We start from the raw sequence: 10,788 nt of genomic DNA, 5'->3' as shown, positions 1-10,788 counted from the left end.
TCGGCCGGGAGAAAGGACTTTGAATAACACAATGTGGGAAGAGCAAGGTTGTGGAGATCTGCTGCCCTGGCTGAGGTAGCTCATGCAATCAGTCTCTCTCAGCCTCAGTGTCTTGACCTGTGAAACGGGATGATAATAACACCTCCTTCACAAGACAAGTGGCAGGTCTGACGTGAGAATGCACAGGCAGGCCCTTGGCAACTGGATAAGCTCTATACAGCTCTGGAAAGGAGGGGGAGAAAAAAGAGGAGGGGCTTCCATGGCTGGAGAGGGCATCTTTCGGCCTGATGTGTTCTGAGTTCCAAAGCTGGGAAAGACACTCAAACCTTCCAGAGCTCTTCCAACTTTTCGATTCTCTGATGGTTTCAGGTCTAGGGGAGGAAGCGCTTGTGGTCCGTGTCTGTCCCCGGGATATCTGTTTCTTGGTTTGCATCTCTGCTGCAGGTCCAAGGAGCTGGGGCAATACCATGAGTCTGGGTTCTTCATCCCCAGGGACCTGGGGGAGCTCCCCCCCACCACCACCGCCCGCCCGAGGCTCAGGGAAAGGGGAGAGCAAAGTGTGGGGTTGGTTCCCTCTAGTGGTCAGTGTTAGCACTGCATCCAGTTGCCTCAGGCGGGCCCAGGAGGAGTCAGCAAAAGTGGAATTCAGGACTGAATCCTGCCCAGAACCCCCACAATCTATTGGCTGTGTTTGGTGCCTTTTCGCAACACACACATTCTCTCTGCTGGGTGGAGGGGAGACATGTGAGGAGGAGGAAAGGGATAGGATAGAGAGTGGGATGGGGTCTGTAGGGGTCTCGAGGACTGGCTATCCTGACATCCTTCCCCGTGTTCAGGTTGGCCACCATGATGTGCTGCCAGAGGGCACCCACCTGCTCCTTAAAGAGAGGACAAGTTGGGTGGTATCTCTGGCCGACACTCTGTGCACAACTCTTACGATGCTGGTAACGGTGAGAAGGGAAAGATGACAAGCCAGGGGGCATGATCCCAGCATGTGTGGGAGGAGCTTCTAAATTAGCCATTAGCACAGGTACATCAGTGGCCCCATGCGTAAACGTACAGAGAAATAGGCGGGGTCAAGCAGCAAGAGATAAGGGGCCAGGGTATAAAAAGGGCCCACAAGAGACCAGCTCCAGGATCCCAAGGCCCGACTCCCTGAAACACTTAGAGTCCTGCGGACAGCTCACCTAGCTGCAATGGCTGCAGGTAAGCGCCCCTAAAATCCATTTCTGCACGATGTGTCCTGAGGGGAGAGGCGGAGCCCTGTAGATGGGACGGGGGCATCTCAGCCCAGATATTTGGCCAATCTCAGAATGTTCCTGGTCCCTGGAGGGAGGGAGAAAAAAAAAAACAGCTCCTGGAGCAGGGAGAGCACTGGCATCTTGCTCTCCATTCCCTCTGTTGCCCTCCGGTTTCTCCCCAGGCTCCTGGACATGCCTAATTCTGGCTATTGCCCTGCTCTGCCTACCTTGGCTTCAAGAGGGCAGTGCCTTCCCAACCATTCCCTTATCCTGGCTTTTTAACACCGCTGTGTTCCGCGCCCATCACCTGCACAAGCTGGCATTTGACACGTACCCGAAGTTTGTAAGCTCTTGGGGAATGGGTGCACATCAGGGGTGGCAAGAAGGGGTGACTTTCCCTCGCTGGGAAGTCCTGGGAGAGAATAAGGAGCTCAGGGTTGTTTTCTGAAGCAGAAATGCAGGCAGATGAGCGTACGCTGAGTGAGGTTCCCAGAAAAGTAACAACGGGAGCTGGTCTGCAGGGTAGACCTTGGTGGGTGGTCCTTCTCCTAGGAAGAAGCCTATATCCCAAAGGAACAGAAGTATTCATTCCTGCGCAACCCCCAGACCTCCCTCTGCTTCTCAGAGTCTATTCCGACACCCTCCAACAAGGAGGAAACACAGCAGAAATCCGTGAGTGGATGCCTTCTCCCCCAGGCGGGGATGGGGGAGGCCTGTGGTCAGAGCCCCCGGGCAGCACAGCAACCGCTGGTCCTTCCTCTGCAGAACCTAGAGCTGCTCCACATCTCCCTGCTGCTCATCCAGTCGTGGCTGGAGCCCGTGCAGTTACTCAGGAGTGTGTTTGCCAACCACCTGGTGCATGCCAACTCGAACTTCGACATCTATCTCTACCTAAAGAAACTAGAGGAAGGCATCCAAACGCTGACGGAGGTGAGGGTGACCCCAGGGGTTCCCAATCCTGGAACCCCACTGGCTTCGAGGGGTGAGGGAGAGAAACTGCTGCCCTCTTTTTAGCAGTCAGGCTCTGACCTAAGAGAACTCACCTTAGTCTTCATTTCCTCTCGTGAATCCTCCAGGCCTCTCTCTACACCCTGAAGGGGAGGGAGGAAAACGAATGAATGAGAGCGGGAGGGAGGCAACAGTGACCAAGCGCTCAGCCTCTCCTTCTCTTTCTTCACTTTGCAGAGGCTGGAAGACGGCAGCCCCCGGACTGGGCAGATCTTCAAGCAGACCTACAGCAAGTTTGACACAAACTCACACAACGATGACACACTGCTCAAGAACTACAGGCTGCTCTACTGCTTCAGGAAGGACATGAACAAGGTCGAGACATTCCTGCGCACCGTGCGGTGCCGCGCTGTGGAGGGCAGCTGTGGCTTCTAGATGCCTGGGTGGCATCCCTTGTGACCCCTCCCAATTGCCACTCCTGGCCATGGAAGGTGCCACTCCAGTGTCCAACAGCCTTGTCCTAATAAAATTAAGTTGCATCATTTTGTCTGACTAGGTGTCCTTCTATAATGTTATGGGGAGGAGGGTGGTGATATGGAGCAAGGGGCAGGTTGGGAAGACGACCTGTAGGGCCCACGGGGTCTATTGGGAACCAGGCTGAAGTGCACTGGCACGATCTTAGCTCACTGCAACCTCTGCCTCCTGGGTTCAAGCGATTCTCCTGCCTCAGTCTCCCGAATAGTTGGGATCCAGGCATGCGCGACCAGGCTCAGCTAATTTTTGTATTTTTGGTAGGGACGGGGTTTCACCATATTGGCCAAACTGGTCTCCAACTCCTGACCTCAGGTGATCTGCCCAACTTGGCCTCCCAAATTGCTGGGATTACAGGCATGAGCCATGGCGCCCTTCCCTGTCCTGTCATTTTAAAATAATTATACCAGCAGGAGGACGTCAGGCACAGCATGGGCGACCTGGCCATGCCCAGCCCAGTGGACATTTGACTTCTCTGCTTAGCACTGTCCTCTCATGTGCTGGGTCCACTCAGTAGACGCTTGTTGAATTCCTGGGCCTAGAGCTGTGCCAGCTGCCTCGTCTTGTCACCTTCTGGCTTATTCCCTCCCTCCATATCTTACCTATTTACCTCATGGGAATGTTTCGAATTCCAAATTTCTATTTTACTGTTACATACTTACTTGTTTGCTATTATCTCTGCTGCCAGTAGATTGTTAGCTCCAGAAGAGAAAGGATCATGTGTTTTGTTTATCTAGATATGCCCATCTGCCTGGTACAATCTCTGGCAAATGTTATAGACAACAACTACTTGTGGAATCGGTGAATGAATGAATAGAAGAATGAGTGAAAGAATGAATAGACGAAAGGCAGAAATTCAGCCTCAGGCCGGGCACAGTGACTCACGCCTGTAATCCCAGTACTTTAGAAGGCCGAGGCGGGTGGATCACAAGGTCAGGAGTTCAAGACCATCCAGGCTAACACGGTGAAAACCCATCTCTAAAAATACAACATATTAACCGGGTGTGCTGGCGGACAGCCTATAGTCCCACCTACTCAGGAGGCTGAGGCAGGAGAATGGCGTGAACCTGGGGTGGGTAGAGCTTGCAGTGAGCTGAGATCGTGCCACTGCACCCCAGCCTGGGCAACAGAGCAAGACTCCATCTCAAAAAACAAAAAGAAAAGAAAAGAAAAGAAATCCAGCCTCAAAGAGCTTACAGTCTGGTAAGAGGAATAAAATGTCTGCAAATAGCCACAGGACAGGTCAAAGGAAGGAGAGGCTATTTCCAGCTGAGGACACCCCATCAGGAAAGCACCCCAGACTTCCTACAACTACTAGACACATCTCGATGTTTTTCACTTCTCTATCAATGGATTGTCTCCCTGGAGAATCATCCCCAAAGTGAAATTACTTAGCACGTCCGGTTAGGTAGATCGTTATGTACTTCTTGGTTGTTCAGAGATCATCAACCAGTGCAAACAATACCCCATCAACACACAACAGTGCCTGCCCCTCTCCTACCCAAGCCTTCCAAGGCCCTTTCTCCGTGCCTGAACCCCCCGGCCATATCATGTGGCAAGCTTAAGGGTCCAACGAGATACAGGAAGTGAAACACGATGTACACTGAAACGTGCAATACAAATATGCAGCATGATGTGCCTCGGTTCACTAAACCGAGCTACACTGGGTGGTTGTTTTCTACCACTTTCCTTAATGCCTATAGACACCTCATTCTGCTGCTGAATTCCTCATGTTCAATTCCCCCCATCTTCATGGAACATCCTCTGTGCAGGGACTTGACCCCTGTCCTGCTAGCTTTGCACTGAGGCAAGCTCTGTCCATGCCTAGTAGTGCCACCATCTTTACTAGATGAGGTTTCTAAAGATCTTGGCATGGAAGGAAAGCCTGGGGGCCTTGGATAGGCCTTGGATAGTGGGAGAGCTCCAGGCAAGCCACCTGATCTCTTTGAGCCTCAGTATCCTCACTCACATCCCTATGGCTCAGTAGAGTCCCAAGCACATGGTGGACACGCAGAAGTATTGATCATCTTCCTCACCTCCCCTAGGAGAGCCCTTGGGAATCCCCACATAATATTCCCTGAAGACCTTAATCCAATGAGCTGAGTAATTGACTCGGTACCAAACTCAGAAAAAGGACATTAGAAGTCAAAAGGAGGTAGAGTATGTCCCAGTACGATAAACAGCCTCTGATCTCAAGGAAGAAAGAACAGAGCTGCAGGTGGGAAGTGTGCGCCGCAAATCACCAAAGTGGGAGTGGAAGGAGCGCCCACCAGTTCCTCGGAGGCGATCCCTAAGACCCGGTGAGTATGGCTTCGAAAAATGTGATTGTCCTCAACCCCACAGTCTTGAACCTAACAGGAGATCTCAAAGCCTGAAAGACACCACTTTAGGATCAACAGCAGATCTGCGACTTTCCACAGCAGGCACACAGAACCCTAAAGTTAGTCAAGGTTGGACATAGGAAGGGCTTCCAAACACACAGAGAAATTCATTAATCCTAAATTATAAAGGGAGGTTCTTTAAAGGAACCAAGATGATTGTGAGATTATCCTGAGTTTTTGTCTTGTTTTGTTTTGTTTTTGATACAGAGTCTCACTCTGTCACCAAGGCTGGAGTGCAGTGGCGTGATCTCAGCTCACTGCACCCTCCATGTTGCGGGTTCAAGCAATTCCCTGCCTCAGCCTCCTGAGTAGCTGGGATTGCAGGCGCCTGCCACCATGCCCGGCTAATTTTTGTTTGTTTAGTAGAGTCGGGATATCACCATCTTGGCCAGGATGGTCTTGAACTCCTGACCTCATGATCCACCCACCTCGGCCTCTCAAAGTGGAGGGATTACAGGTGTGAGCCACAGTGTCTGGCCTATCCTGAGCCTTTTGAGGCTGAAACCAGAGATGCGAAGCCCAGCCTCTCCCCACTGGCCATGCGGAGGCTCTTGTTGGGTAGTCTCTCAGCCTGCAGGAGCCAGGGATCTGGCCCCAAGTGATGCCCCAACAGTGGGCCACTTCCCGGGACTGTCAGGAAAATCTCAAGTCTAATTCAAAGTTGATTTTTTACTAGCAATGAATGATGGACGTGGTCTCCATTGCTCAAGGCCCTGGGAAGATCTAGACTACAGAAAAGGATCACCGACTTCTGCCCACACCTGTGGGCCTCAGTTCTTCCCTCTGGTCCATGGTTGCCATGGTAACCCTTTGTAAAGTTGTTTCCCTAGGGGTCCCTGGAGTCCTCTGAGTCACCATAACTCTGGAGTCAACAGAAGTGGAGAGGTGACAGGAGACACTCCCGTACCCTGGCTGCTCCCACGTGTTTCTGGCAGTAACCTGTCTGGGGAGCCTCACCAGCCCTGTGCCTATCTGCGGAGTTGTGCAGTGATCCCCAGTTAGGGCCCCTGCTAGGGCTCATTCCTAAGGGCGGCTGGAGACTTCTTCCATGGCCGAAAATCCACATCTAAGTCCCCAACACTGGCTAAAAGACCCTGTCATGGGGTGCTGTCTGTCCCAGTTGACATTGGAGGAAGGATGGTGGGGGAGGCAGAAGCTAAGTGGAGCTCAGGGACCCTCCTCCATTCCCACCTGGCTCCTCCTCTTTGCTGGTGCTGGAAGGAGAATGGAGAAAGAGGTGTCTCCACCCTCCCTGGGCCCCAGCTTTCTCAGAACTGGTATCATTGATGACACCCCTCTTGGACCCTCCTGCAGCCCTGCCTGGAGAACAGCCCACAGCCCAGGGCCCTCCCAGCAGATGATGAGTCTGGGCTGCTGGTCGGGTAATGCTTCGGGAATGACGGCAGAAAAAGGAGGTCTGTCTTCTGCTCCGAAAGGGGGGAGATGGCAGGGCCCCAGCATTCACATCCTGGGCTACAGGGCTGTGGGTTTTCAATGTTGGTTGCCAACACCACAGCCAACCACTTCTAGAAGCGTTTCCTTGCTTCCTTGCTTCTGTTTCTATAGCGTCAAGTGCTAGATGCTCTTAAACTCAGCGGGGGATGATTTCAGTGCCCGTGAGGATGTTCTTTCCTGCTCTCACCTCTGGGGGCATCTGATGCTTGTGACCTCCAGATGGTATTGAAATAGCCCCAACTCTGGGCACCAGGAGACAGGAGGCTCAGTCCTGGCCTTCTCTTCCTTCACCTTGTCCTGCTGTGAGGTTTCTACAAGGCACCCCATGCCACTGGGCCATTCTCACCTGGGAATAGAGAAAGAACAAGCTGCCCCTTATGGAAAGACAAAATGAGGCAAAGAGCCCCTTGTGTTGGGGGCAGGATCCCTGCACTCAGAGGGATTTAGAAGCTGAAATTACTGGGTTGGGAGCGGTGGCTCATGCCAGTGATCTCAGTATTTTGGGAGGCCAGGGAGGGTGGATCACCTAAAATCAAGAGTTCGAGACCAGCCTGGCCAACATACTGAAACCCCCTCTCTATTAAAAAAGTACAAAACAGCCCGGCATAGTGGTGGGAGCCTGTAATCCCAGCTACTAGGGAGGCTGAGGAGGGAGAATCATTTCAACCCAGGGGTGGAGGTTGCAGTGAGGCAAGATCATGCCACTGCACTCCAGCCTGGGTGACAGAATGAGACTCCATCACAAAAAAGAAATAAAATAAAATAAAGAAACTAAAATAACTAAATAACTGAGTAGCACCACACTACCTGCTCTGGAGAAAGGACTTTTTTTTTTTTTTATCCAGGGTATCTTTCGGCCTGATGTGTTCTGAGTTCCAAAGCTGGGGAAGAGACTCAAACCTTCAAGAGCTCTTACAACTTTTAGATTCTCTGATGGTTTCAGGGCATAGGACGAAGCGCTTGTGGTCCGTGTCTGTCCCCAGGATTTCTGTTTCTTGGTTTGTATCCCTGCTGCAGGTCCAAGGACCTGGGGCAATACCTCAAGTCTAGATTCGTCCTCCCAGGGACCTGGGGGAGCCCCCGCCCCCGCCCCAAGGCTCAGGGAAAGAGGAGAGCAAAGTGTGTGGTTGGTACCCTCTAGTGGTCAGTATTAGCACTGCATCCAGCTGCCTCGGGCTGGCCCAGGAGGAGTCAGCAAAAGTGGAATTCAGGACTGAATCCTGCCCAGAACCCCTGCAATCTATTGCCTGTGCTTGGCGCCTTTTCCCAAAACACACATTCTCTCTGCTTGGTGGAGGGGAAACATGCGAGGAGGAGGAAAGGGATAGGATAGAGAGTGGGATGGGGTCGGTAGAGGTCTTAAGGACTGGCTATCATGACATCCTTCCCCGCGTTCAGGTTGGCCACCATGGCGTGCTGCCAGAGGGCACCCACCTGACCCTTAAAGAGAGGACAGGTTGGGTAGTATCTCTGGCTGACCCTCTGTGCACAACCCTCACAGTGTTGGTGACGGTGGGAAGGGAAACATGACAAGCCAGGGGGCATGATCCCAGCATGTGTGGGAGGAGTTTCTAAATTAGCCATTAGCACAGCCGCATCAGGGGTCCCATGAGTAAACGTACAGAGAAATAGGTGGGGTCAAGCAGCCAGAGATAAGGGGCCAGGGTATAAAAAGAGCCCACAGGAGACCACCTCCAGGATCTCAAAGCCCGACTGCCCGAACCACTCAGAGTCCTGTGGACAGCTCGCCTAGCTGCAATGGCTGCAGGTAAGTGCCCCTAAAATCCCTTTCGACACGATGTGTCCCGAGGGGACAGGTGGCGCCCTGTAGATGGGACGGGGGCACTAACCCTCAGGTTTGGGGCTTCTGAATGTGAGTATCGCCATCTAAGCCCAGATATTTAACCAATATCAGAATGTTCCTGGTCCCTGGAGGGATGGAGAGAGAAAAACAAACAGCTCCTGGGGCGGGGAGAGCATTGGCCTCTTGCTCTCTGGCTCCCTCCGTTGCCCTCCGGTTTCTCCCCAGGCTCCCGGACATCCCTGCTCCTGGTTTTTGCCCTCCTCTGCCTGCCTTGGCTTCAAGAGGCTGGTAGGGTCCCAAGCGTACCCTTATCCAGGCTTTTTGACAACATTATGATGCAAGCCCATCGCCTGCACCAACTGGCCTTTGACACCTACCAGGAGTTTGTAAGCTCTTGGGGAATGGGTGCATGTCAGGGGTGGCAAGAAGGGGTGACTTTCCCCCGCCTGGAAAGTCATGGGAGGAGACTAAGGAGCTCAGGGTTGTTTTCTGAAGCGAAAATGCCGGCAGATGAGCATACACTGAGCAAGGTTCTCAGAGAAGTAACAATGGGAGCTGGTCTCCAGCATAGAGACCAGCAGTCCCTCTTGGTGGGGGGGTCCTTCTCCTAGGAAAAAACCTACATCCCAAAGGAAAAGAAGCATTCGCTCATGGGGAACCCCCAGGCCTCCTTCTGCTTCTCAGAGTCTATTCCCACACCCTCCAACAGGGAGGAAACGCAGCAGAAATCCGTGAGTGGATACCTTCTCCCCAAGGTGGGGATAGGGGAGGCCTGTGGTCAGAGCCCCCGGGCAGCACAGCCACTGTGTGTCCTTCCCCTGCAGAACCTAGAGCTGCTCCGCATCTCCCTGCTTCTCATCCAGTCGTGGCTGGAGCCCGTGCAGTTACTCGGGAGTGTGTTTGCCAACAACCTGGTGTATGGCACCTCGGAGAGCGATGCCTATGACCTCCTAAAGAACCTAGAGGAAGGCATCCAAACGTTGATGCGGGTGAGGGTGGCGCCAGGGTTCCCCAATCTTGCAACCTCACTGGCTTCGAGGGCTGGGGGAGAGAAACACTGCTGCCCTCTTTTTAGCAGTCAGGCCCTGACCCAAGAGAACTCACCTTAGTCTTCATTTCCCCTGGTGAATCAATCCTCCAGGTCTTTCTCTACACCCTGAAGGGGAGGGAGGAAAATGAATGAATGAGAGAGGGAGGGAGGGAACAGTGACCAAGCGCTCAGCCTCTCCTTCTCTTCCTTCACTTTGCAGAGGCTGCAAGATGGCAGCCCCCGGACTGGGCAGATCTTCAAGCAGACCTACAGCACGTTTGACACAGACTCACAGAACGATGACTCACTGCTCAAGAACTACGAGCTGCTCCACTGCTTCAGGAAGGACATGGATATGGTCGAGACATTCCTGCGCATGGTGCAGTGCCGCACTGTGGAGGGCAGCTGTGGCTTCTAGGTGCCCGCGTGGCATCCTGTGACCCCTCCCCAGTGCCTGTCCTGGCCCCGGAAGGTGCCACCCCAGTGCCCACCAACCTTGTCCTAATAAAATTAAGTTGTATCATTTTGTCTGACTAGGTGTCCTTCTATAATATTGCGGGGTGGAAGGTGGTGGTGTGAAGCAAGGGGCAGCTTGGGAAGACAACCTGTAGGGCCTGCAGGGTCTATTGGGAACCAGGCCACTGAAATATAAGAGATTTGGTTGTTCCTGTGCCATAAGAAAGCTGACACATCACTGCAGTCTGTTACTCACTAAGGCCATTCCATCAGGTCAGTGGTCCCAGCTCACTGGTCATAGCTCAATGGTCATCCCAGAGATGACTTGAAGGCATTTCTTCCTGTCCCACCATTACCATCAACACCAAACCTGGCCCCCCAGGAATGAGAAGAAATGAAAACAAGATGGGCTATTAAGTGCCGAGGCAAAAGCTTCCCAACAGGTGAGGAAACAATATAATAGAATTACTTGTGTGCAGAACAACTTTAAGATCAATATTCCTTAAGCCCAACTACTCTTGGGAAATGAGAACAATGCAAAAATGAGTTTCAGACATACAGAACGAGAGCATTTGGAATCAGAATTAGGGTGAGGGAAGTGGAAGAGAGATTTTATTTGGGGTTGCAAATGCAGTGACAACAGGTGCCAGGAAGATATCAATGTAAGCAATGAGGGCTGGATGGAATAGGATAAATCCCAGATGACACTCGCTTTCCTTTGGTGGATGCAACACAGAGGGGTGAGAACCAGCACAATCTGCAGCACTCAAGCCCCTGCTGAGGTAGGACCCACCCAGCCTGTCACCATCAGGACTGCAGGGACAGGGCTTCCAGACCTTCTGATTCTTTGAGACAGCTAGGATATTCAGACCTTTACGTGAAATCTAACATTTAAACACTGGCAACACATATTGAACATATATTAAGAGCAAAAATTAACCC

General features: G+C 52.4%; 2 protein-coding genes across 3 annotated transcripts in view; both read left to right on the top strand.

The window, feature by feature from the left end:
• The window catches only part of LOC139359667 (somatotropin-like), a 12,445-nt gene extending 2,637 nt beyond the window's left edge, over nt 1-9,808 (top strand). The window contains exons 2-5 of the mRNA XM_071083436.1: nt 8,586-8,769; nt 8,980-9,091; nt 9,185-9,349; nt 9,611-9,808. Of these exons, the coding sequence (XP_070939537.1) occupies nt 8,586-8,769; nt 8,980-9,091; nt 9,185-9,349; nt 9,611-9,808 (659 nt within the window). The remainder of the gene's footprint in view (nt 1-8,585; nt 8,770-8,979; nt 9,092-9,184; nt 9,350-9,610) is intronic.
• Nucleotides 1,115-2,667, top strand: LOC139359666 (growth hormone variant). 2 transcript variants are annotated; one of them, XM_071083433.1, is made up of 5 exons: nt 1,115-1,206; nt 1,424-1,584; nt 1,794-1,913; nt 2,007-2,171; nt 2,427-2,667. In XM_071083433.1, the coding sequence occupies exons 1-5, from the start codon at nt 1,197-1,199 to the stop codon at nt 2,622-2,624; spliced, it is 654 nt and encodes a 217-aa protein (XP_070939534.1). In that variant the 5' UTR covers nt 1,115-1,196; the 3' UTR covers nt 2,625-2,667. The 2 variants fall into 2 exon arrangements, with proteins under 2 accessions (XP_070939534.1, XP_070939535.1); XM_071083434.1 differs by lacking the exon at nt 1,424-1,584 and having other exon boundaries at nt 1,197-1,206; nt 1,798-1,913; nt 2,427-2,639.
• Nucleotides 9,809-10,788: the final 980 nt, after the last annotated feature.

The sequence above is a fragment of the Macaca nemestrina genome, chromosome 17 (genome assembly GCF_043159975.1).
Source record: "Macaca nemestrina isolate mMacNem1 chromosome 17, mMacNem.hap1, whole genome shotgun sequence".
Classification (NCBI taxonomy): Eukaryota; Metazoa; Chordata; class Mammalia; order Primates; family Cercopithecidae; genus Macaca; species Macaca nemestrina.
Note: the sequence above shows the minus strand (reverse complement) of the source record. Positions and strands in the feature narration are given on the sequence as shown.

Excerpts from the sequence above, each read along its gene's own strand:
- LOC139359666 (XM_071083433.1), top strand. Across the intron at positions 1,914-2,006 it reads AGGAAACACAGCAGAAATCC|AACCTAGAGCTGCTCCACAT; the intron begins GTGAGTGGATGC and ends CTTCCTCTGCAG. Across the intron at positions 2,172-2,426 it reads GCATCCAAACGCTGACGGAG|AGGCTGGAAGACGGCAGCCC; the intron begins GTGAGGGTGACC and ends TTCACTTTGCAG.